At 47.2% G+C, this 26,044-nt stretch overlaps 1 protein-coding gene across 3 annotated transcripts in view; it reads right to left on the reverse strand.

Annotated features, from left to right (window-relative positions):
- Brd9 (bromodomain containing 9) overlaps nt 1-25,961 on the reverse strand; it is a 30,340-nt gene extending 4,379 nt beyond the window's left edge. Inside the window, exons 1-17 of one of the 3 annotated variants that reach the window (XR_001174966.1) lie at nt 25,857-25,951; nt 24,747-24,961; nt 24,383-24,515; nt 22,472-22,532; nt 20,984-21,128; nt 19,212-19,322; nt 18,457-18,632; nt 15,945-16,077; nt 14,159-14,234; nt 12,738-12,833; nt 10,442-10,574; nt 7,533-7,644; nt 4,357-4,395; nt 3,436-3,538; nt 1,491-1,658; nt 694-797; nt 525-593 (exon numbers count right to left, since the gene is read on the reverse strand). Coding sequence is in view for 2 of the 3 variants with exons in the window: in XM_013013872.1 (XP_012869326.1) it covers nt 697-797; nt 1,491-1,658; nt 3,436-3,538; nt 4,357-4,395; nt 7,533-7,644; nt 10,442-10,574; nt 12,738-12,833; nt 14,159-14,234; nt 15,945-16,077; nt 18,457-18,632; nt 19,212-19,322; nt 20,984-21,128; nt 22,472-22,532; nt 24,383-24,515; nt 24,747-24,961; nt 25,857-25,908 (1,854 nt within the window). In the remaining variant the exon portion in view is untranslated. Of the gene's footprint in view, nt 1-105; nt 594-689; nt 798-1,490; nt 1,659-3,435; nt 3,539-4,356; nt 4,396-7,532; nt 7,645-10,441; nt 10,575-12,737; nt 12,834-14,158; nt 14,235-15,944; nt 16,078-18,456; nt 18,633-19,211; nt 19,323-20,983; nt 21,129-22,471; nt 22,533-24,382; nt 24,516-24,746; nt 24,962-25,856 lie in introns of those variants that run through there. The other 2 variants (XM_013013873.1, XM_013013872.1) reach the window with 2 other exon arrangements.
- Nucleotides 25,962-26,044: the final 83 nt, after the last annotated feature.

Raw genomic sequence — 26,044 nt, forward strand, 5'->3', positions numbered from 1 at the left:
AGGACCGAACTTACATCTCTATCTGGTCCCTGAAAACTTTTATACTTCTTCAAGAGGGAAAAGGGTACTCAGCAATGCAGTGGGCCAGGGAACAACCATACTAAATCCATTTTTAGAAATCTCTTTATTAGGATCTGTGTTTACAGTATTCTGCAAATACAAGCAGGTACCCAGTAAACACATCCAATTACAAAACTCTTTACAGCTCTGAGTACTTCACAATACCTCACAGTCCGGCTCACAGTTTCCCAGTAGAACATCACCTTCCTCAGGCTCAGCCATCATACCAGAAGAAACTGCCTTACTCAGCCTGCCTGGGCTCCCCATGGGCTCCCGTGCTGATCCTCTATGGTCTGCTGAGAAACGCACTATGCTGGAGATGTGTAGGACTCTGACAGAATGAAGACTGGGCCTCATCTGTGCCCCCACACCAGCAAAGAAGCTTCGATCCACATGCTGGCACTCAGCACAGCTGTGCGATCAGCTGCAGACCCTCTATGTGGTTTTCACTGCTTGGAACTCACAGGACTAAACAGTGCTGCTGTCCCTCCGCGGCTGATGTGACTGCAGACAAGCCACCAACTCCCAGGACACTGCCAAAGGCCAGAGAAGAAAGACAAAAGTTTGTCTCAGGAAGAAAAAAGTGCACGCAAATAAAACTCAGGAAGAAAGAAAAACCCCGGGACTACTTACAAGTTAGTTCCTCGATGAGCCTGCAGGTTCTGGAGACTGGAGGAATTCGTATGGGTCATGGGTGACATCTGGCTGTTCCCCAACACTCAGGCGAGAAGGGCTTCCTGCAGACAGAGCTGTGGTGGACCTCCTGGACAGGAGTGGCCTCACTTTACACCTGACTTTTCAATGTAAGGTGAATGGGACCAAAAACACAAGTCCTTCTGGCTCTGGCCACACCCCCCGGAATGTTTTTTCTCTGGAAAAGGTCAGGATTTATTCTGCCTACAGAACGTGGTTCCATTTTCCCGTGGGAGGTAAAGCACTGGAGACTGATGTAGCTGGGTGGTGACTATGTGCCTCATTCACATGCATCACCAAGAGTAACAACAAAAAGACAGAATGGCAGGACCTGATGTGTTCAAGTGCCTTCAAGGAGCCATGGAGCCAACATCTGCTGCCACACATGGCCAAAACACTCATTCAGGTTCCCGTGCTGTGATTTCTCCCTTCTTGAACATAGTCTGATTGTCCCCTAGGAACACTAAAGCATACACACTGGCTAACACACAATCTGGGACAAAAATCTGGAATGGCAGAAGGTCCTGAGGGACAGATCTGGAACAGAAATAGACACGCGAGTTCCACCTGGCTCCAAGGCATGGTTCTGTGCCAGCCAGGGGTCCTGGGGCTGGTCAAAGGCCTGTGCGCAAAGCCAAGAGCTTGCAAACTCCTACACTAAGACTGCACTCCCAGACCTGTGGGCCTGACCTACCACCACTCTTGGGCTCCTACCACCAGACCCACTGGCAGCATACCTGGGGGGTGCTGATCTCTTTCAGAGGCATTGGACAGGGAGCTGAGGTTGGATGATGGCCGGGAACCTCCACGCTCCGCCTGTGCCTCATGCAGGTCCTGCAGGAGTCTCGCTGTCTCGTCCAAGTTCAAGTGACCGTCGTCATGATCCAGCTCCTTCTTTACTTTCCCTGCAAATGGGGTTGACAGGATGCTGGTGAGGCCCTGTGGGTTGGCCTGCAGCTGGATACACAGCAGAGGAGAGCAGGCTAGGGATGCAAACTCCCAGGGAGTAAGACTCAAGCAAAGTGTCCCACTGAATCTCAGCCTCTTGTTACACACGAGGCTGAGATCTGGGCCAATGAAGTAACAGATGACACTAGCCCCCTGCCTCAAACAAGGAGAGAGCTGCAGAGCATCCAACAGGGGTCACAGAATAGGCCTTCAACCCTGCTCATGGCTTAGAGCCAAGGAGACCCAGAAGGATGCATGTCCTCTCCATCTCAGCAAAGCAAGACCTGAGCCTGAAGGAAGGCACAACTGCCAGGGAGGTCTCCAGAGGCTGACAGATAAACAAGAAGCTCAGGGACATGTCTCTGATGCCCTGTATGCCACCAACTAGGTTTCTGGTGTCAAGCCCTTATAAAGGTACAGCCCCACCAACCCAGACTGATGACAGATCAGCAAGGTGGTAGGTCAATGTGGCCAACTTCAGCAGCCCAGGGGTCTTACACATAGAACTGGGGTCTTAGAAAAAGAATGGGCTGTGGGTAGTAAAGAAATTACAGGTGAATTATTTCCATATTTGACCAGAGCAATGTTGGATATAGGTATAAGAATTAATTTATCTAAAGAAAAACAAACCCAAGAATATTACAAACTTCTGAAAACTATAAGAAAAACTCCTATGAGTATCAAGAGAGCAACTGGTGTGCAGCCTGGTGACTGTCCTCAGGAAAGCTGATGCTCCTGCGGGGTTCCATAACCACAGATGCAAAACTGTGTGCATAGCCTGGACCACCCAATGTTTGTCCTGGAAGGAGATGCACCAGGCACTGGAGTCTACCTGTGTAGGCACTGGACACACCCCATGTACCTACTCCCTCTGCTGATTCTACCTCTTGCTGTAACAGATCAAGCCATAAGAATGACACCTCAGGTAGGCCACAGAGAAGACCAGTACAAGGCTATAAGATTCTATACAGGGTGGGTCTAAAACAGCAGAGATCTTCCCAGGTAGCCACACATCGGCTGAAGGGTGCCCGGGGCCAAATATGGTAATTATGATCCCACCTACTTGGGGGGCACGATGGTGACAACTGTGGTGGAGGCCAACCTAGACAAAAGGTTAGCAAAAATCTCAAAAAGTAAGGTAGGCATGGCAGCTCAGACCTGTAATCCTAGCAACATAGGAAACACAAAGAAAGACCACAGGTCAAAACATGAGACCCTACCTGAAAAATAACTACCAACAAGGGCTTTGGGCATGGCTCAAACGATAGAGTACCTGCACGGTAACCTTGAGACTCTGAGGTCAAACTCCAGTAACCTCCCAACAACAAAAAAACCCAAACACTAATGAATTATTTCATACTGTCTCACACACTACGCTTTTTTCCTCGTTGGTGCTATGGGTAGAACCCAGGGCACTCTACCACTGCTGACCTCCATTCCTAGCCCACCACAGCACCTGTGATACCAGACCGAGCCCAACTTTTCAGCACATAGCTGGACATCTCTAATTCAGCACAGCTGATACTGTTTCCCTGAGACAGTGTCAACTCCCAGGCTGAGGGTTCGGTTCCAAGATGGGTCCCCCTTTCAATCCTCAAAGAGTCCCACATCACTTTTCTATGCTTCTGACGAGTGTCTGTCAGGGCAGCTCTCAGAACATAGGGAAAGCAAACATTTTGCTCTTTCTACATCACACACATCAGCCACATGAGCAAGTACCCAGGCATGACTCACCCAGAGAGCTGAGCATAGAGATGTCCAGAGAGACATCAGAGTAGGATTTCATGGACATGAAATCCAGGACAGAGCCACTGCCATCTCCCAAGGCATCGCCAACCTGTAGGAGTTGAGGTAAGCATTGAGCAACAGTGAAGGTAAGCTATAAATGAAGCAAGGGATAGTTAATGCTAGCTGCAGAAATGACATATAATGTAGTAATTTTGAGCTCATCCCTTGTCCTTGAAGCAGCAGTCCACAAGACCCAGGCTTTGAGCTCATGAATAGATGCACAAATTCACATTAAACATCAACTCAGACTAGTGTCGCCCTTGGTAACTTTGCTGTCTACTTGGAGCAAACCATCCTTTGCTAACTTTGTACAAGATTCACAAGGCATTCTGGGGCTGTGGAAGGGAGCATGCCACAGACAGACACATAGACTCTAATGGGCCCATGACCTTTATCAGGAGTGATGAGGCATAATTCAAAGACAAGACTTTCTCTTGTCAGCAAGGACCATTGTGAGAGTGAGCCTGCATTTCTCCAGGGTTCTGGGCTGCTTCTTGCTGCCCAGCTTTTGCCCTCAATCAATGCTCAGGTCTCCAACATTTCCCAAGGGCCCTCACCCAGTCCCCACCTGGTCCGTGGAGACACTGTAGCATGGCACATGGCATTGCCTGCCATGCCAGACCATACTTGCTACTGGCTCTGAGTAGCTCAAGGATGTGAGTGGCCCAAGGCTGGCCTCATGGGGCCACTGTTCTGAAACTCCTGGCACTGTGCTTGGATCAATGTTCTGTAGCATAGAGCTCCCCTCAGGTCACTAAAGCAGAGGTGGTTCCTAAATGGACTGACATGAGGTCATCCTGCCACTCCCTGCAAGGGCTTATGAACAAACCTCAGGTTGGGCCTCTATTTCACACTGGAGACACCCACCTTCATCTCATCCACAGGCCTCATGGGAACACTTCTTCTCTGCAAAGGAATGAGGTAAGAGAGCAGTTTTTCCAACGCAGTCTTACATTTCGGGGTATTCCTTCATGCTCTGCACACACAGCAACACTGCCCTGTTCACCGCCTCATCACATTTTGCTATGTGCAGGGACTGACTTGGGCTCTCACAACTCTTCCAGCTGGCAGTGAGGCAGGAGAAGCATTTGCTGTGCTAGCTGAATGCCCAGAAGTGCTCCAAGGAAGGTGCCTAGGGGTAAGTGGTGTGGGCAGGAGGATGTGCAAGGCTACACCTGTAGTTGAAGGACAACTTAAGAAGAACACAGGTCCAGCAGTTCAGCTTGGACACAACATGCTGGGGCCATCTTGACAGAGATGGAAACGCCATCCCTGCTGAGGTGGTCATCATTTTCTACAGCAAGCTGGTCCTGGCTCCAACAGGCTATGACCTTAAAAGTGCTCTAGTTTTACATACATTCTGCAAAAGAATCCATGACTTTAAGCCAAAACAGTATTTGAGATGCCTCTGTGCTGTGATTTTCACCAACTCTTGTTAGAATGTGGCTATCATATTGTTTCCACATAGAAAAGGCTACTAATTTTACATGCTTTAATGCTGATTATCATTTAATGCTGCCATGCACTTGAAATTATTCAACTCTAGTGCAATATGATCACCTAGAACTCAAGGGTTAGCTGACAGTGCAGTGTCACTTCAGGGCCACAGCTAGCAAGTTCCTTCCTGTCTCACTGACACAGCACAGAAAGGCGTGTGCCCAGGGTGGCTTCCATCTGTTAAGAATCTTCAGCAGGAAGATGGCAACTAGAGCGTGGACTACGCTCACACCAGTAGGAAGGGTTCTGGAGAGACTGCAGGGTCTCTATACTCATCTGTGCATGTATAAAGCAGGCTGAGGCCAGGAGAACCTTGGGAGCCATGAGCCAAATTCCTCTCTAAGCCCATGTGGACAGAGCAGAAACTTTCTAGAAAAGTTGGGCCACTCCTCAGCATTAGGACTAAATTAGCACTGGAGTAAGGGCCATCTTGATGCTACCTGACAGGACAAGGTGATACCTGGAAGTTTACCTTTTTGTCAAACTGAACATCGTTATAATTAAAAAGAAAACAGCTGGGTGCCAGTGGCCCATGCCTATATTCTTAGTTACTCAGAAGGGTGAGATCTGAGGACTGCAGTTCGAAGCTAGACGGATAGGTAAGTCCATGAGACTCTTATCTCCAATATCACAGAAAAAGCTAAAGTGGCACAGTGACTCAAGTGGTACAGCACTAGCCTTGAGCAAAAAGAGCCTAGGGACAGTACCCAGACCCAGCATTCAAGTCCCAGGACCAGCAACAAAATAAATATATATAAATCTCTCACACGGTATAACCCCTGTTTTCACTGTATTTGATGTTGGTATGGTTTGTGGAGGGGAAGGGAAAAAACAAATTGTTTAAATAGGGATACAGGTGGACCCATTGCAATGAGATGTACAAGACGTTAGGTCAAAAAATGAACTTTACAACTTTGGCAGGGGGGGAAGGGTAGGGGGAGATGGGAAGGGATGGTAAGGGGAAACACAGGAGGAGGCAACAATACTTGATAAGAAATGTACTCATTACCTTGCCCATGTGATTGTAACCCCTCTGTATGGTATTTTCACAATTAACAAAAAAAGAGAGAGAAAACATAAAATCCAACCAGCTTTTACCCAAAAGAAAAATACTATAAGCACACACTAGATTTGAAATTTTCTAGCAGCTACACTTAAAATTACATTTGTGTGTATGTATGTGTGCGCGTGTGTGCATGTTGTGTGTGCCAGTATTGGGGCTTGAACAGGGGGTCTTGGGCCTTATGCTCTCAACTTTCTGCCTTATAACTGGCATTCTACCACTTGAGTCACACCTCCAGTTCCAGCTTTTTGTTGATTAAATAGAAGTCTCTCAGATTTGTCTGTCTGGGCTGACTTTGAACTGAGATTCTCAGATCTCAGCCTCCTGAGTTGCTATGTATGAACACCTGGTGCCAGTCTAAAATTCTCTTAATTTGCAATTATTTGTAACAAATTTACCCAATATATTGTGAATTTTTTATCTCCAAGTTTTTAAGTTTTATCTTTTATTTTACAGACTAATGGTTTATTTATTAGTGTATATATTTTAATTATTATTAAATATTATTAGTGTATATATTTTAATTATATTCACTTCCTAATTACCCATGTTGAGTACATTTTAATTCTAACATATAACTCATGTAAAAAATGTATATTTCCTGTTTTGTATTTGTTTCCAAAATTCTAAATTCCAGTTTACACTTTGGTCACATCTAAACTCAGGCTAGCCACATTCACATTTCTAAGTGGCCACACATGGCTGGTGGTTGTCTCCTAGACCATCAAGGCTAGATTCCCTATGAAATAAATCCAGAACTTCTGAACATACCACAGATCAGCGGCAGGCAATGAGCCATCAACAGAGATAGTTCCATAATGTCAGAGAGATGCTGGAGTCACTGAATAAAGCCTTCAATGTTACGTATGTGCTCAGGTTATTTACCAAAACACAAATACAATGTGAGAGAATAGATCTAAAAAGGACCAAATGGAATTTTAGAGATGAAAGACTAGTATTTTAAATGAAAATGTCCCAGGCTGTAATTAACAACAGGGTTTATAAAAGGCAAGAAAATGGTTCTGATGAATCTGAAGTTGAAGCCATAGCAACATAAATTATCTACACAAAAAATGCAAGACAAACAATAAAAGAGAGTAGAGCATTTGTAACATCTGAAATGACATCAAGTGTCTAGCACACCAAAGTCCCAGGGGGCAAATGCTGGGACCACTCCATGTATACATGCTTTTCACCCTCACATCATGCAAAGCTAAGAGCTTACTGTCTGCAAATCTGTGTGGTGAGAAATACCAAAAGAAAGTCCTCAAGACAAAGTAAAATCATGGCAGATGGAAGGGATTTTTATTTATGACTGCTGATGAAAACATGGCAAGCTCTTTGGAAGATAAGCAGCTGTTATAAGCTGGTCACCTAAATACAACCCATTCTAGAAGCCCAGCTGCACTAGTTTGCACAGGAAGCAACACCAAAAATGGGGCCCAGAGCCTGTGCACAAAGACACATGGTATACACAACCCACCTGCTTTAGTTGGAAGAGCATCCTTGAATGATCTCCACCTGTGATCTGATCAAGGAGGTCATCCACCATTTTCTTGCTGTAGCTTCCAGCATCCTTCACAAATTCCTGCAGGCTAGAAGAGGATTATGTGAGAGAACGGGCCTCTAATTTTGAAGTTTTGTTGCCTTCCAGTGATTGAGTTCCTGACTTCCTCTAGGGATTACCCAGAAAGGGTACTTTTGAAGAACAGAGATTTCCAAAGTGGAATGGCCAAAATTTCTTTAAAAGATCCAGGGAAGTAGTCTTTCTTTCTTTCTTTTTTTTTTTTGTCAGTTGTGGGGCTTGAACTCTGGGCCTGGACGCTGTCCCTCAGCCCTTCAGCTCAAGGCTAGCGCTCTACCACTTGAGCTACAGAGCCACTTCCAGTTTTCTGGTGGTTTATTGGAGAGTTTCACAGACTTTCTTGCCTGGGCTGGCTTTGAACTGTGATCCTCAGATCTCAGCCTCCTGAGTAGTTAGAATGATAGGCATGAGCCACTGAAGGCAGGGATGGTATACATTCACCGGTACCCAATCCATTAGAGTATAACTCATGCTATCTCACTTCTGTAAGACAGATGTTCAAATACACCAGCTTCAATTTAAAAGTACTGCAGCCTGGAAGTATACAGTGGTGGGTAGGACAGAGGGAAGGGAAAGAGATTTTGTACACACTTTTTGGTACCACCTTGGTTTTCAAATCCTATGAATACATTAGCTTAAGAACAATTAAGTAAAATCTTATCTAGGTAGGGAACAAACATCTACAACGCCAGGACAAAAGCACCAAGCATAGCCTCCCATGGGCTTTCAGACATAGAACATCACAGAGGAACAAGGAGGGCTGGGCTGGTCATGAAGCCAGTGGACAAGGGAAGCCATTATTGGGAACACTGACCAGAGGAAGGCAAAGGTCCAAGTGCCCATCAGTCGACCCTCGCCTGGACCACCAGCTTTGTGTTGCTTCCTGTAGCTGTCAGGCAGTGCCGTGTAGATCTTGGGTTCTGGGAGCACCCACATGGGGAATGCAATGGGATGTAGATGATCTGGGGACAACTTGCCCCTGGGGTCCTGAAGGAGCTGAGCTGAGCACAAATGAAGCTTGGGGACTGCGGCCGGCTGGGCCAGTCTGGGCCCTGAATGCTGGTCCCCCAGCCCTCACTTCTCTCCAAAAGAAATTCCTCCATTCTACTTCTTTTTTATACACACACCCCAAATCTGACATTCATTTATTTGATAAAAGGCTAAATAAATTTTGTACTCTACCTTTGAAAATGAAGTTAGACTCTATGTGCTCATACTTTATACTTATCTTTAAAATGAATTTATACTTTAGCCATAAAAATTACTAGAATTATACAAAGATGACCCCGGAAAACAAAAACTACAAACAAAAAAGTTCTATGGAAATGTATCACTACATTTCTGGCTAAGGATTATTTTAGTCTCTGTTACAAGCTGAATTTTCCACCACCCTACACAGTCTATCAGTCCTGACCCAGCGCCTCCGAATGGGAGTGTATTTGAGATAAGTCTTTTCAGTCACTAGGCTGACCCCTGATCTGGCCTGTTGCCCCCACAGTGGCGGTCAGGACAGACGGCACACAGAGGAACACCACATAAGGACAGGGGAGAAGAATGCCAAACCAGGTCCTAGAGACATGCAGCCTCCAGGCCTCCAGCAGGGAGGTCTGTTGGCCAAATCTTGCCTATGGAGCCTTTTCACAGGGGTTCCAGCTGATGAACAAGCCACTGAGAAACATTTCTCAGTGTGAAATAAAACTTAGTGAGCATACACAATTGGACTAAACATGTAAAAGCACACATTCTCTCTTCTTTTTATGGTAATACTAGGGCTTAAATTTAGGTCTTATGCTCTTGCTTGGCTTTTTCAACTAAGGATGGCACATTTCCACTTGGGCCACCTACACTTCAGGCTTTTAGCTGGTTTACTGGAGATATGAGTCTCAAGATTTTTTTTTTTTTGGGTCCGGTCGTGGGGCCTGAACTCTGGGCCTGGGCACTGTCCCTCAGCTCTTCAGCTCAAGGCTAGCACTCTACCACTTAAGCCACAGCGCCACTTCCGGCTTTTTTCTTTTTGCTTATGTGGTGCTGAGGAATCGAACCCAGGGCCTCGAGCATGCAAGGCAAGCCCTCTACCACTGAGCCACCTTCCCAGCCCCGAGTCTCAAGATATTTTTTTCCCCAATCTGGCTTCAAACCTCAGATCTCAATCTCCTGAGCAGCTGGGGGGTTAGAACCTGTTAGGTGTTGTTTTGAGAGCACCTGGGCTTGAACTCAGTTCATGCTTGCTGGGCAAGCACTCTATTGCTGAGTCCTGCCTTCAGTCTTCTTTTCACACTGGTTATTTTTATTCACTTTTTGTTGAGGACTGTACCAGGACCACGGTTCCATTTTACACCTCCCTCCACATTGTTGGTTTATTCTGTTGGCATCATAATACCTTGCAAACCTTCTGTCCAGGCTGTTCTTGAACAGCCATCCTCCCAAGCTCAGGCTCCAATATCGCTGGGAGACTGAGCAGAATACATCCAGCTATTGGTTGACAATCTTACAAACGTTTTGCCCAAGTTGGCCTCAAACTATAATCTTCCTGATCTCTACCTCCTCAGTAGCTAAACACATAATTTTTAGTACACTATGTCCTGGATCATCATAAATGAAGTCCAAGCTAGCCTGAATTACCTCAATTTTAAGACTGGCTTGCAGCCAACCAGAATGGACAGCTGGAAATAATGTGGGAATTCCTACTACACTTCTGCCCCTGCTGCCAGCACTATCTATTGCAGGGCCCTGAACTATTCACTAGGAAACAGTTCACACCACACACCAAGCAAGGGCTCCTGGACACTGCTGTGCACCTGCCTTACCTCAGCGCACATTGCACTCCTGTCTCGTCTCCATAGGCCGAGTACAGCAGCTCCATCTCATCTGATTTCAAGTCACCAAACACGGAGTTGTTCTGCATAGAAAGTGCAGTGCTGGCACTGGAGAGGAAGGTGACTGTGAGAGAACCAGGAGGATGTCAGATCCATACAACCAAGCGGTGTCTCCTTTAGGTGGTTCCCTGGCCCTCCTTTCCTTCCTCGCTGAGTTCCCACTGTGGTCCCTGGCCCTCCTCTGTTCCAGCAAGTTTCCACTGCTGAGCTAAGTGCAGCAGTGGAAACTGGGTGACCAGTAGAACCCATTCACTCTGTGGACCAGGGCTGCAGAGTAAGGGCTGCTCATTCATGCTGTAAGGGACATGCCTCCTGGATTAACAATAGGATGAGTTCATGGGATCCTCTCTGGCAAAAGCCATGAGGAGTTGAACCTACATAGGTAGGGTCTGCTCTTGACCCAGGGGATACAACAACGAGTCACAGTCTGTCTAGGCAGAAAGAGCACCAGGCTCAGTGGCCACAGGAAGAGGCTGGGCAGGGGAAGAACACCAGACTTGGTGACCATGGAGGTGGCTGGGCAGAGAAACAGGTGGACTTTTCCACTTCTTCAGTAATGCCATCATGGACTGTGAGTTCTGTTGCCAGTTGTGTTCTGTACTCTGAAGCAGCATCCTTGGCCTTTCCCCATGAGGTGCTATGGTTTATCCTCTCCCTCTAGGTAGCAATACAAATGTCCCCTTGGGACAGAATGGCTTCCATTTAGAAGTACATCAGAGGACAAAGACAAGGACTCAAAAGCAAAGTGAAAAGTTATCAACTGCAGTGAACGAGAGGCTGGGAAAGCAAGGGTATGGGTGAACTGTGCATTGTGGAAGACTTGATTTAAAAGGAAGCCAAACAGAGAGGATTTTAGCAGAGCGGCAGAAAAACACATTCCAGAAAGATGATACCCATAAGCCAAAGTGTGGAGGGAACATCCAGCTATCCAGTGCAAGGAGCTGGTGTTTGTGGTAAAGTCTGGAGGGAACACCCAGCTATCCAGCACAAGAAAGACGGTTTGTGGCAAAGCTGAAACAAGGGTGAGAAGCAGAAGCACTCTCCATGAAGCAGTCAGTGCAGACTCCAAGTTGACCCTCTGAGGGCTCAGTGTAGGCAGGAGTCATAGAAAGCAATAGAAAAAAGTAGAAATGAGAGCAGACATAAATATATCCTGACCTTAAGGAAGGATGTTTCTGAAAAAAGGCTTCAAACAGAAAACACAAGGAAAAATCCAAAAGATGAAAATAAATGTGTTCATTGGGATTGTAAAACAGTTTGTACCTCAAAAAATTACTAAAAGTTATAGAAGCATACTGAGCAGAAACGGCTATATGTCCTGAAAAGTAAGGAAGACAGCAGTTCTCCCTAAGGCAAACTCATAAAGGAGCACCAGCCTGCTATCCAGTCTTAAAATACACACATATATGCAGGTACAGACATACAAACATGTACACACCAAACTAACCCTCCTCATGATATACACACATAATATGCACAAACTAAGCCTCATGCAAAAAGCACCCACATCAAAGCAAGATTTATCATGTACATGCACACACAAAAAAAAACCCCACATCAAAGCAAGCTTTACAATATGCATATACATATTAAAACATTGTATGTAGAAAAGCCTTAGGATGACGTGTGTACAACATACATGCCGAGCACCCAGGACACACGCTCCAAGTGGATGGAACATGATAGGTCTGCAGCTTGACACTGCAGCTCCTCCTCAGCAACCACCTGCAGGCTCCCACCAGGGCAAGGTGGCCAGTCTTGCCCTGAGGAGAGCCTCAGGAAGCTCAGTCAGCACAGTTGTTACCAAGTGTGACTTTACCTATTACTTTTTTGGTTGTTGGTCATGGGCTTGAACTCTGGGCTGGAGCGCTGTCCCCTCAGCTCTTCAGCTCAAGGCAAACGTTCTACCACTTGAGCCAAAGTGCCACTTCCAGTTTTCTGGTGACTTACTGGAGATAAGATTCTCGGACTTTCCTGCCTGGGCTGGCTTTGACTGCGATCCTCAGATCTCAGCCTCCTGAGTAGCTAGGATGACAGGTGTGAGCCACTGGCGCCTGGCTACCTATTATTTTTAACTGGTCTTAGTTTTAAAATATAAATGTAGAAACAGCAATAAAGCTATGTGAAGAAAATCCTACAGGAAGGAGCTGTTTCACCACTGCATTATCAGCAGAGTCTTGGCTGCTTTTCAGTTCCCATGGGCTCCCTCTCTGGTTACCACACTCACCTTTATTTCTTCTTTCATCTTTGAAGCCCAGCGTGGTGAAGCCTGGGAGCAGCTTACTGGAGAGTGAGCTCAGATCCACAGGGTGTGTCTCTTCCTCTGTGGGAAGATGTAGGGTGATGTGAGCAGGTGGGACCTAACCCCACTACAGCACAATGGACTGAAAGGGTGGATGGGGAGAGACCTAACTCTACAGTGACCACCTAAAAATAAATGTATGAGACTGACTACGTTTCAGTTCCATCTTACAACTACCCCAGACAATACAGCGAATGAAATTAAAATTCATGTCTGTTGACCATGGCACCAGAAATACTTTTAGCATTTTGCTCACTCAGCACCTCCACGAAATCTCCCTTTCCATGTTATTATAACAAAAAAGTGGCCCCTCCACTCACTCAGCTGATGGCCCATCAACTGTACCAGACTACCATGCAAACAATACTCAAGGATCAGAACAGTTCATTCTCACTTCTGACTAGAACATCAAACTCCTAAGTGTCGATCACCTTGTCTCATCTCTCATGGAGAACACGGCCATTCCGACAGTCAGAATTTATGCACACACATCTCAGCACACACTGAGAAAATGAAACACCCCTGCTGAGTAGAGGAACAACACTAGAACAGAGACCAATGGAGGGAGCTGATAGGAAGAACTGCACAGAGGGCACAAAGGAGGACACCAGACATGGAAGCTGTGGAAGGGACTAGCATGAGGTCTGAGTGTGCTCACAATAGGAGGTGATGGCCCAATGTGCACTCACACTAGGAGGGGACAGCCCCATGTGCACTCACACTAGGAGGAGATGGCCCCATGTGCACTCACACTAGGAGGACATGGCCCCATGTGCACTCACACTAGGAGATGTCTCCATGTGCACTCACACTAGGAGGGGACAGCCCCATGTGCACTCACACTAGGAGGAGATGGCCCCATGTGCACTCACACTAGATGTCTCCATGTGCACTCACACTAGGAGGAGATGGCCCCATGTGCACTCACACTAGGAGGAGATGTCTCCATGTGCACTCACACTAGGAGGAGATGTCCTCACATCACTCACACTAGGACGGGATATCTCCACATTATTCACACCTCCACCAGACCTTCCAGAAATACTGGCGAATCTTCCTTCTTTAACAACTGAGCTTCAAAGCGCCCAAGCTAGCACTCTGGCTGCTGGTAAAGTGATGTAAACACAACTCAGGTGGCTGATGCCACTCCAAGAACCTGACAGGCCTGGCTGCCACCTACTCTTGACAACACCTACTGGCTTACTCTGCACATGGACATGTGCAGGAACAGGAAGCTGGGCAGCAGTGTCGCTGTCCTGTGTACACAAAACACGTGCCCTTTGTTACATGCACAGAGCTCAGAGGACTATGCGGCAGCAGACAGACAAGCCCTGCAGGGCACTCACCATCGGCATCTGGCTCAGCTGCATTCACCACGCTGTAGAGCAGGCTCCCATCTGCCAGCTTCTTCAGGTAGCCCATCTGCAAGCAGGTAACATCTGAGTATTGTTCCACAAGGGAACTGTGGCCTTCTACTGGAGCACAAATGATGTGTTAACCAGAGAGAAGGCTTTAGCTTGGGTAAATCCAAAGGCCCCAAGGCCACAATTCTTCCAGGAACAAACAGCAGAGATTCTCTCTCATGTGTCCTCTGGAGTCAAGGACTGACCAGCTTGCAAGTGAAAACACCTATTTATACCTATTAAAAAAAGAAGTCTCAAGTTCCTTGCGACCCTTTCGAAAGAGGGTACTTTTCAAGCAAACACTCTGACCTAGATGTAATTAAAAGTTTATGTTTGTACAAAATGAGGGAAAGCAAGCATTGTACCAGCATCTGATGATTTACAGCCTCCATCTCAAGCACATAGAAATTAGTTGTACTCAACACTTACCACCCAACAACTTGTTCTGTCAAAAGCTATCAGAAGACTCAGGCAGACAAGACACTAATGTGCTGACATGTACTGTGTTGTGGGGTAGGGGACATAGCTATACAGGGGACAGATGACACCTGAGCACAGGAGGAAGAGGTGGGTAGGGTGTAGGAAGGGGGGAGGGGAAATCTGGCACAACAGAGAAGTGGGCTTGTGGAGTTGGATGCAGGTGAATGGGACAGAGGGTTGGTAGAGGGCAGGGTTTTCAGCAAATGCAAACATGAATGTGGACAAAGTTTTCTTTCTAGAAGCCACAGGAGTACAAGTACGAGTACACACACATGTGTACTTCCTGGTAACATGAGTGCGGCTAAAGGTTTCTGCCCAGAAGCCCCAAGAATACTTGGTGTGCAGACACATGTGTAACTGGTTCTACCTGAGAGTGCTTCAGATTCACTGAGAGTGGGAGGTCTGTTTCTAAACAAGGTTCTTCATTAAAGGAGCCAGAGTTCACTGGAAAAAGAGCTGAGTCCAGGAAAAGGAAAAAAAGAAGAAAACTCCACGGCTTACAGACATGAAAGGTATTAAACAGACTGAGGGCTACAGTTAAGGCCAGCAGCCAGGTTGTGGGCCAGCTGGAGAAAGGTCCTCAGCACTGTCCAGGAGCAGAACTGCCATGTGGGCAGATGACTCAGACTTCTAGTAGGCATATTCAAAAAAGAAAGGCAGCCAGACACAGTGGTTCACACCTTTAATTCCAGCCACTAAGGAGGTGGCAAGCAAGAGAATCAAGTCAAGGTTTGAGATCTCATCTCAACAAGCAAGGTGTGGTAATATGCACCTGTCACCCCAGGGATGAAGGAGGCAGGGAATGGGGAGGGGTAGGCAGGAAGATCTAAGGTCAGCCCAGCAAAAACATGAGATGAAAATCTACCTAGAAAAAAAAAGTAAAAAAAGGGCTGGGGAAAAAAAACAAAGAAACGAAAGAAGCAACATATTTCAAGTGGTAGATCAACAACCTAGCAAGCAGAAGTGAGTTCAAATCATAGTACCACTACCAAAAAGAGGAGGAAAAAAAAATAGGCAAAATGAACCTTCAAGTTTTGTAGCTGTTTCTGTGGTGCTAGAACCTGAAACTCACTAATGCTAGGCAAGCAACTCTACCATTAAGCCACACCCTCGCCTACTTTAGTAGAGCAACTTTGGCCTGGACTACTCTAGCATAAAGGGTGGCACGATGAAGACCTGTGTCTGGCTGTGAGGACACACTGGAGTTTGGGGCTGGGGCTCTCCTTAGTGGCAGAACCACGTGCACTACCTTGCTGCCAGGGAGGGAGCGGCTGATCCTGTCGCGAGCCTCATCGGCGGCGTGCTCCACGAGGGCCAGCACGTGCTCCTCTGCAGTGCTGTCTGTCAAGCTGCAGGCATTCCCTTCAGGCTCGAACATGCAGCTGCAAGCAGGTATATCAAACATCACTACAAGCACAGCCTGCCCCGTTTAGTCAGAACCTAACCTAGCCTCTGCTGAGGTGCCCCTCACAGAGGCCGGCTGGGCAGTGAGGGGTAAAGCTTAACTTCCCTTTCACATTCTAACCACAGCAAGATAAAATGCTGTCATCATAGTGAAAAGCACAAGCCAAGCAGACCTGTGCTTTGTATGTCTCAGTTAAACACTGTTATCTTAGGAACAGCAACAAAAATAAAGAAGGAAATGCCACGGCTTACAGATATGAAAGGTATTAGACTGAGAGCTACAGTTAAGGCCAGCAGCCAGGTTGTGGGCCAGTTGGAGAATGGTCCTCTACACTGCCAGGAGAAGAAGCACAAAAGACTGGCTAGATCAGCGGGTGGCCTGGGCTCCCCTGGAGGAGTTGCCACCCTCCATGGTGCCAGCTTCTCTCTAGACCCTCTCTGGGCATGGGTCTACTGGCACAGGGATGCTGGAACAGGAGCAGAGCCTGCTGGGAGGATGCTCTGCTCTATTACAGTATGCTGAGAAGCCAGGACAGGAACATGCTATTGTGAGTTGTTGTCAAGGCTCTTCAGGGGAGGGCAGACCATCTGCACGACCCTTAACTAACTACTGCTTCTGATGCTGGGGGCCTCTCATATTTGGATATTTGGGATGGACACACACACACACACACACACACACACACACACACACACACAAATACACACAACACTGCAACTCTTTGCCACTCTATCCTAAAAACTCTCAACTCCACAAACCAAGTGGACCATTGTCCAGCACCCAGACTATTGCCCAGCAAGACTCAATGGACAGACTCTGTCCTCCAGGTGGAGGACTGAGAGACCAGAGGGACAACATGAAGTTCAGTGGCATTTGTGGAACTTCATGAAGAAACGCATTCTCCTCTCTCTCAACTTCATGCAACCCCAGGCCATAAGGCACGACCTGGACTCAGCTGTCTTGTTTACTGCTAAAGTGACGTATGGAGAGTAAACAGAATCCTCTTCCATCTTCTACATGGCACCCTATCACTCCTTCTGTGAGTGACAGAGTGAGCCCACCAATAGCTCAAAACAGTCAGAGCAGCCACACAACCTTGGGAAAGTGGAGTTATGTAACTGACCAGGATTTCATCAAAGAGCTTTCAAATCAACTCCTGAAACTCTGTGCAGTTCAGATACTAACAACAACAAAAAGTTAAATACAATAGAAGAAATGATTTAAGAAAAAAATATAGGTACTGGTAGCTCACACCTGTAATCCTAGCTACTCAGGAGGCTGAGATCTGAGGATCATGGGTTCAAGCTCAGGCTGTACAGAAAAGTGCATGAGACTTCTTTTCAATTAACCAGCAAAAAGCTAGAAGCAGAGGTATGTGGTACATGGTATTCTCAAGTGGCAGAACAGCAATCTTGAGCATAAAAGCTAAGCAAGAATACAAAGTCCTATATTCAAGTTCCAGTACCAGCAATGAATAAAACAAATAAAAAAACCCTCAGCTACTGAAGGGACTTCACTTCTGTCTCAATAACTGGTCTCTATGAAACAAAGGGTAGACAGGAAGCCCTGGGCTGTTACCTATAAAAAGGAGTAGGGGCTCCTGAAGGCTTCTACCAGTTATGGCCTGAAGAATGGGGAGCTGTTCAGAAGTGTCCACACATTCTTAATGCTGATCTCTGGGCTGCTCTTCCCTCTAGTGCTGAAAAGGCCAACTCAGGCATTGTGTCTCCTGAGTGTGGGTGCCAAATGGGCCACAAACTTCCTGTACCCTGGACAGAGAAGAGCTGGAGGGGGGCAAGAAGGCTCTCACAGATGCTCTGCATTGAGAGGGGGTGGGGAGGCTAACAAACACTAGCAAACGGCACTTACATACAGCGAAGATCATATGCTCTCACAGATGCTGTGCACTGAGGAAGGGGTTAACAAACACTAGCAAACGGCACTTACATACAGCGAAGATCAGATGCTCTCACAGATGCTGTGCACTGAGGAAGGGGTTAACAAACACTAGCAAACGGCACTTATACACAACAAAGACCAGCTAATGGCCAGAGGGTTGTCTTGATGCTCTTGTGCCCCAGATCCATCAGTACACAAGCTTCTAGGGACAGTGAAAGGAGATGGCAGGAACTTTCCTGTGGTATCTGGAGTCTGCAGATACCTATGATAACAGTGCTGACATCACCTATGCAACCCTCACCTCAGAGTGGGCCAGAAAGGACAGCCACTTCCCTCTCTCACTGTAGGTTTGGAAAGGCCTTCGGCCCAGTGACACCAGGCTCCTTGGCAGTGAGAACTGGCCTCCTCTGCCCCCTCAGTGCACGCTGTCCTCCTGGTGGCTGCCATGGAGCCTTACCTGATGACTTCTCTACTCGGCTTTTTGGATTTCTTGGCAGTCTCTACTTGCACTGGGACAACCTCGGGGACAGTCTCCTCAACTGCTGTGTCTTCACTGCCCAAGAGAGCGGCCTGCTGAGAAAAATCCATGTCCTGCATAAACGACATGCTGCGCTTCAAAGCTAATAGCCGCTCCTAGAATCAGAAAGGACAGAGCAGCAGGAGTTTACCTCTCCCTCACAGCCACAGCACCGTGACGATGGATGGCATGAGATGGCCACAGCCTCACCTGGCCTAACCACTACCAGGCACTGCAGCGGGAGTGGCTGAGGGTGCTCAGTACCCTCAGAGGTATAGCCCAGAGCTGGTGGAGGGGTGTGATGGGGGCAGAGGAGCACAGCAAGTGGCCCTGATCTGCAGGAGACACATGCAGCCTGGCTCATAGCAGCAATCTGGAAAGCCAAGGAGGATAAGTATGTGCCGCCAAAGCTCAGCGAGGCCACCACACAAAGCAAACCCATAAAGCTGCTGGCTGTGATCCAGCAAGACTGACCCAGATCATGACCATCCACCAACCCTACAGGAGACATCCAGCTACACTGCACCCCGCAGCAGGAGGGTTGATGCCTGGAGGAGAGGGTGGCCTACAGCAGGGGTCAGCACCAGGGTCAGCGTGGCAGATGGATGGAGCATGTCGTTCTCTGTGAGCCTAAGAGTCACAGAAAGTTAGAACAGAGCTCTGGTTCTCTGGCTCACTGTTAGTGGTTTCCTTACTTTGCTCATCATCTTAAAGCCCGCATGTAGGATCTTCTTGGCTAACTTGTAGTACACAGTGTCTGGTCTATTGTAGGTCATTGCATTATCGCACATCAGTTTGAAATCTGCCTGAGAAGGAGAAACAGAGAATCCATCAAGCCTTGAGGAGACATATACACAACAGGGTCTCAGTTCTTGTCAAAATGGGCCAAAAGGGAAGGGCTGAATTTTGAGTAAAAAACAATTAAACTTGCTACCTTTGAACAAAGTAATTTTTAAGAACTCAGAGAGGTTTTCATAGGTCTTTACTTACATGAAAAGTTTTCCAGTGAGAGCTGGTCAGTCTCTTTCTTTTGAGTGTAATACATTTATTAGGAGAAATGAATACATTCTGTGCTTCCTTCTTTCTTCCAGTCCCCTCTCTCTCTTTGGAAGGAACTAAGATAAATGTCTAATGCAACTTGTCTAGTTCCTTTAAGTAAAGGTAGGCACAAAGTGGTCTCTTTTTCACAGAAAAGAAACTGAAAATTCTGTTTATAAATAGTTGTCTTTGTGAATTAGAAAAATAATCTCCCTCAAATAAAGACGGCCTTACGGAAGAATTTGTCACAAAAGGAAATTATTTAGAAAGTTAATGTTGTAATATCCTACCCAATTCCTCAGCACATGCTCCCCTAGATGAGCTCTGTGTGACTGAAGTCAGCCCCGCTGTTGACAGCAGGCTGCAGTACGCATCCACCAGCACTGGGCCAGCACCCTGGGCTGGGCCAAGCCTAGGAAGCTTGTCCCTCTCTAGTTATGTATGTAGTGGTGTGGATGCTGTTTACCTCATAACTCCATTGCTTGGAGAAGGCTCACAAGGGGGTCCACAGCTTGGACCAGAAAGGATTGGGGTGTGAATTAGAAAACTAAATTATGGCCTTACTAGTCCATCCTAAAAAGTGCCTCTCTCCTTTGATATACTGTGGTTTTGAATCAGTGAGTAAGAATAGAAAAGTTAAGCTTTACCAGTCACTCAGCCTGGAGAAAGCAGCCTGATGCCCCTTTCTATACACTAATGCCAATGTTAGCAAGCATTACTTCATCTTCTCCCCTGTTCCTAACTCATCCAGCCAGAACAAAAAAGCAGAGTGCAAAATACTCAAGAGAGGTAACAATATTAAACACCAAGACTCAGCTAAACATTAGGAAAATCATAGACATTCTTTGATATCTATTCTCAAGCCAGGACATATCATTGCCTGGAAGAAGTTCTGTCTATGCCCGCACAGACACTTCAAAAAGGGAAAGAAACAAGCTGGATAACAGTAGCTCATGTCTGTAATCCTACTTGAGAGGCTGAGATCTGAGGATCACCGTTCAAAGCCAGCCCAGGCAAATAAATCCAAGAGATTCTTAGGTCCAATTAACCTGAAAAAAGCTGGAACTAGAGGTATGACTTAAGTGGTAGAACTCCAACTTTTAGCTGAAAAAGCCAAGCAAGACTGCAAAAGGCCTCGAGTCCAAGCTCCAAAACTGGTACATTAAAAAAAAAAACTAACCAAACAAACCATATTTGTACATTTATAATAGCACAAAGGATGTAGTCTAGCTTCTAGACTACAAAATACTATGATAAATCAGGACAACCAATCTATCTTACATTGTTTTGTGAACCATTGCCTAAACACAAAATCATCTTCCAAGAATGTTTTCAACTGGAAACAACCCCAAGTGAGCAAAGTGTTTACCACCCACGCCCACACCAATGGATTTGCAACAATTATTTTGGAAAAATAAAACTGAGTTACCTTAAATTCTGTCACTGACTTGTATTCATTAGCTGCAATCTTGTCTTTCATTGTGCCAAAGTCCATTGGGTGTTTTATTATCATTGAATACCCAGGAGCAATTGCATCGGTGACAGGAAATGCAAAAAATCCATGAGGATCTTTTCTGAAAGCAGAAGCATCTCTGAAGTGGAAAGATTCTAAAATCTAGATTCCTAAATCATACAAAACTCTTTACAGTCAAAATTTGATATAACTAATCAACTTTTAAATTTGCTTTTTTTTGGTGTGTGGCAGTACTCAGGGTCTGAACTCAGACCCTTGTACTTGCTAGGTGGGCATTCCACCATTTGAGTCATGTCCCCATTCCTTTCTCTCATTAATTGTTCATTTAGGGTCTAGTCTTTTTGCCCAGGATGATCCTTAAACTACAACTGTCCTATCTTCACCCTCCAGCTGTAGCTGGAGTCTGAAGTGCCAGTACTGTACCCAGTTATTGTGATAGAATCTCATTAACTTTTTGCCAGGGCTGGCCTTTGACCTTGATTTTCCTTCTCTCTGCCTCCTAAGTAGCTAAAGTTATATGTATAAACTACTGTGCACAGTTCTAAATTTGCTTCTTAAAAATAAAAAATAGTTGGGCACTGGGTGACCCATACTTGTAATCTTTAGCTACTCAGGAGACTGAGATGTGAGGATAATAGTTCAAAGCCTGACCAAGTAGAAAAGTCTGTGAGACTTTTATCTTCAACTGGCTGATAAAAAGTTGGAAGTGGAGCTGTGGCCCAAGTGGTAAAACACCACCTTGAAAGAAAAAGCTAAGCATCTAGGCCCTGAATTTAAGCTCCAGTATTCCCCATCTTCCCCCCTTCTCTACCTTACAAAAGTAAAATATAAGACAAACATGGTAGTGTACACTTTTATCTCAGGTAGTTAGGCAGGAGGGTCTTGATTTGAAGCCAGCCCCAAAGTTAGATTCTATCACAAATACAAAAGAAAAAGAAAGTAATTGGGAGTGTAGCTCCAAGTGTCAGAGTATTACTTAGCAAGCCTGAGGGCTTGAGTTCAATCCTCAGTATCACAAAAAAAATGTAATTTTAATGCATTTTAAAGTTGTGATAGGAATTTTGAATACAATAAAAAATATGCTACAACCAGTGCCCCAGCTCCATCCCTGAAATGCAAGTCCAGTAGAAATCCTGGTCCAGCTGCACTCTGGCATAAGTGCTGTCTTTTACTTGCAGTTTGGGAATGTCTACAGAGGTGGGTGTCTGTGATGTAAGTTGGGGGATACTTGGAGTTCAGACTTCTAGAGGTGGATGTGTGCACAGGTGGAAGACACGGGGGTTCAGACTTCTACAAGTGGATGTGTGTACAGGTGGAGGACATGCGGCTTAGACTTCTGAAGGATGTGGGCATAACGACAGGTGGAGGAAACGTGGGGTTGAGATTTCTGGAGGTGGTAGGATATGAAGTTCAGACTCCTAGAGGAAGATGGGGTTGAATTACCTCTGGAGCTGGCGCAGGAAGTGCTGCAGGAGCTGCTGCATGGGTGTGCTCTCATTTTCAGCTGCCAGTTAAAAAGAAAAGCCAAGAACATAACGTCAAATGCAAAGACTGGTTCTCTTCCTCTGAAAGCTTCAATGTCATGTTTGGAGCTCACGGCCTTTAAAGCTTAAGTGACAATTGTCTTTGGCTCCTATCAGCTCAGCATATCTCAAAGACTCCAGAAGCTGGCCACATAAGGCTACTGCCCACCAAGCTGCTTTCAGCTCCCAACATGTTTTAGACAAGATAGGAGGAAACAAAGATATGACAGAGCTGGTCCTGGATTTCTTGGTTATTTTTTTTTTTTACCAGACTCCTCCTCTGCAAACCAGGGATGAACACGTGCAAGCAGGAGGGACTTATAAGGCTGTTTGTCAACTGCATCTCTGGCCTACAGTTGGCCTTCAGGGCCTTCCCAATTGATCACCCCAAATTAACTCCTGAGGTCACTGGGGCTGTGCTGGGTGTACAGAACATAATATGTAGATAAGGCCAACCAATGAGCAATGATGCTGGCTTGCAGACTCCTGTTCACTGTCTGCCCTGATATAACCAACAACATGCCCAGTAACTATCATGGCTCTCCACAGCAGCAACCTCTGGTTACTACATGGCCACTGACCTCAGGGTGTTCTACTTGGAATAGGCAAATAACTCCAAATTTTAGACTAAAAATTGGCAAACTGAAGCTAGGAAAATAGTCTAGATGATGCAGGCCTTGTATAATTGGTCTCTCTAGCATGTGCAGTTTTGCTCCTTTTTTGAGGTATTGAAGAGCGTTTAAACCACTCTTCATGAGTTAAAGAAAATCTCTGTAACTGGTTTACCCCTGCTTTAGGTGAGGCAGAAACTTCAAGTCCAGGGGATACTACCACAGGCCCTGAGAAAGTCCAGGGAGTTACACCGCAGCAGTGAGCTACACCGCAGCAGTGAGCTACTCCAGGCAGGGCATAGCCCCACCTCCTAAGGACCGCAACATACAGTAATACCATTAGCTGACCTTTGAAAATGGAAGATGGTTTTCATCAAGGGAAAAAATCCTGAAAAGAAAAATGGCCATAGAGACTCAAAGGGCATGGGGATTCTGGAACTCTCTATTATGTGGTTCCTGATGGCTTGAATAACTAATTCCAGCACTGATTTCTCTTTGTCCTCTTTTCTGAAGTTCAAAGTCTCAATACTCAGTTACCTCAGTTTCCCTGTCATCTGCAAACCAGAGGATGCTGCAAGTCATAAGGAGACACACTTACCCAAGTGCAAAGCCCCAGGAATAGAATCCCATGCAGAAACTGGGGCCAGCAAATCCAAAAGGCAAAATTTCCAGCTGAAATGCCATTCCTGGCAGACACTGCCCAGGATGAAAATATACTGAAGACTTCCAGCCTCATTTACTGCAGCCTGCAGTGGGTGGGTCACTTTAGGTGATTCCAGGCCTCCCAGGTGAACCTGGCAGTCCCTTCTTCCCAAGAGAACTATCTGTGTTTCTACCAGTGTACTTGCCTCTGGTTACTACATGACCACTGACCTCAGGGTGTTCTACTTGGAATAGGCAAATACTCCTAAATTTTAGACCAAAAATTAGCAAACTGAAGCTAGGAAAATAGTTTAGATGATGCAGGCCTTGTATCATTGATCTCTCTAGCATGTGCAGTTTTGCTTTTTTGAGGTCTTGAAGAGCGTTTAAACCATTCTTCACGAGTTAAAAAAAATCTCTGTAACTGGGTAACCCCTACTTTAGGTAAGGCAGAAACTTCAAGTCCAGAGGACACTACCACAGGTCTTGAGAAAATGTCAGTCCTCAAGGACAAGACTGTGGTACCACCACAAGTCAGACAATGCACTGACTGGGATATTTAAGGGGCAGAGCCTTGCCTGGCTGTGTCCGGCATGCTCTCACGGGCCGATCTGGGGGTGGCTCCACTTCCACCTTCTTTCCTGGGTCAAAGGCATCAGCCTCTCCTTCTGAGTCGCAGTGTTCCTTCTCTCGCTTCCGCCTCTTCTCTTCCTGTGAGGGTCAGAGGCCAAAAGGTGGTGGGCTCACATAGGCCAATGCTGCATGAGCTGCATACTTCTGTCTTGTCCAAAGGGAAGCCTTTTCCCAGGGAATTAATCAAGACCCACCACAAGGGTCAGCTAAGAAGGGATGTCTGAAGATACCAGAATTATACAACTGGCCCCAGCTTTCCGAAGGTTCACGGTCATGGTCTGAGGGCTCACTGGCTACAACAGTCCTTACCTTCCGCTTCCTCCTTTCCTCATCATCGAGGTGCTTTTCCTTCTCAGACTTCTTCTTCTTTTTCTTCTTCTTTTCTCTGTGTCTTTCTCGCTCATGGTCTGACCTGTCGTCATAGTAGCTGGAGTCATGGCCAGATCCTGAGAGCTCAGTCACTTCGCTTCCGCCCACCTTTAGTACCAGCTTCAGAGGCTTCTCCAGTGGTGTGTCTGCATAATCTACACACAAATCCTGGGGTCAGCCTGGACTTGAGCAAACTACTTGAATTGCCTGTCCCCTATGACCACCATAGGGGAGAAACCCAGATCCAAGAGTGGGGGACGGGCCTTACCAAGATGCTCCACAGGGAGCCCCTGAAGCTTGAAAAGATGGGACATGGAGTGTCAGGTCCTACTTCTGTCCCCTTCCTTCCAAATACATCCTCCTCACCTGGGTACCAAGGCTGTTCCTGGGTTCTCCCTCCCAGGACCCCATCACTCCTCCTGAGCGCCCTTCCTTTGGCTCCAACTGCAAGTCCTCCTGAACTGATGGCAGGAAGACAGGACCCAGGCAGGGCAGGCATGACGGGACCCAAGGAACGTAGCCCTGTGAGCTGGTCCCCAGCTTCCTTCCATCTCCCCAGTCAGGTGCCACCCTCCACTCCCAGGGACCTCTCCCAGGACCCCTGGGCATGGCCTCAGTGTCCTCTCTCCCGGAAACCCTGTCCCCTCAGCCCGGCCTCGGCATCCCCTCTCCCCGTCCCCTCAGCCCGGCCTCGGCGTCCCCTCTCCCCGTCCCCTCAGCCCGGCCTCGGCGTCCCCTCCCCGTCCCCTCAGCCCGGCCTCGGCGTCCCCTCTCCCCGTCCCCTCAGCCCGGCCTCGGCGTCCCCTCAGCCCGGCCTCTCGGTCCCCTCCCCGTCCCCTCAGCCCGGCCTCTCGGTCCCCTCCCCGTCCCCTCAGCCCGGCCTCTCGGTCCTCTCCCCGTCCCCTCAGCCCGGCCTCTCGGTCCCCTCCCCGTCCCCTCAGCCCGGCCTCTCGGTCCCCTCCCCGTCCCCTCAGCCCGGCCTCTCGGTCCCCTCCCCGTCCCCTCAGCCCGGCCTCGGCGTCCCCGCTCTCGCCGGCCCGAGCGACGCACCTTCGTAGGACGAGCGCCACTCGGCCTTGTGCTTTTTGTGCTTCTTGCCCATGGCCGCGGCGGATTGGCGGCAGCGCGGCCGCCTGAGGCCCGGCCTGCGCCGCCGGAAGTGGCTCTGCTGCCGCCGAGCGCTTCCGGGTCAGAGGTTGGCGAGCCGCGCGCGGCAGATTCGAAGCGCGTCCGGGTGT

The sequence above is a fragment of the Dipodomys ordii genome, unplaced genomic scaffold, assembly GCF_000151885.1.
Source record: "Dipodomys ordii isolate 6190 unplaced genomic scaffold, Dord_2.0 Scaffold21, whole genome shotgun sequence".
NCBI classification, from domain to species: Eukaryota; Metazoa; Chordata; class Mammalia; order Rodentia; family Heteromyidae; genus Dipodomys; species Dipodomys ordii.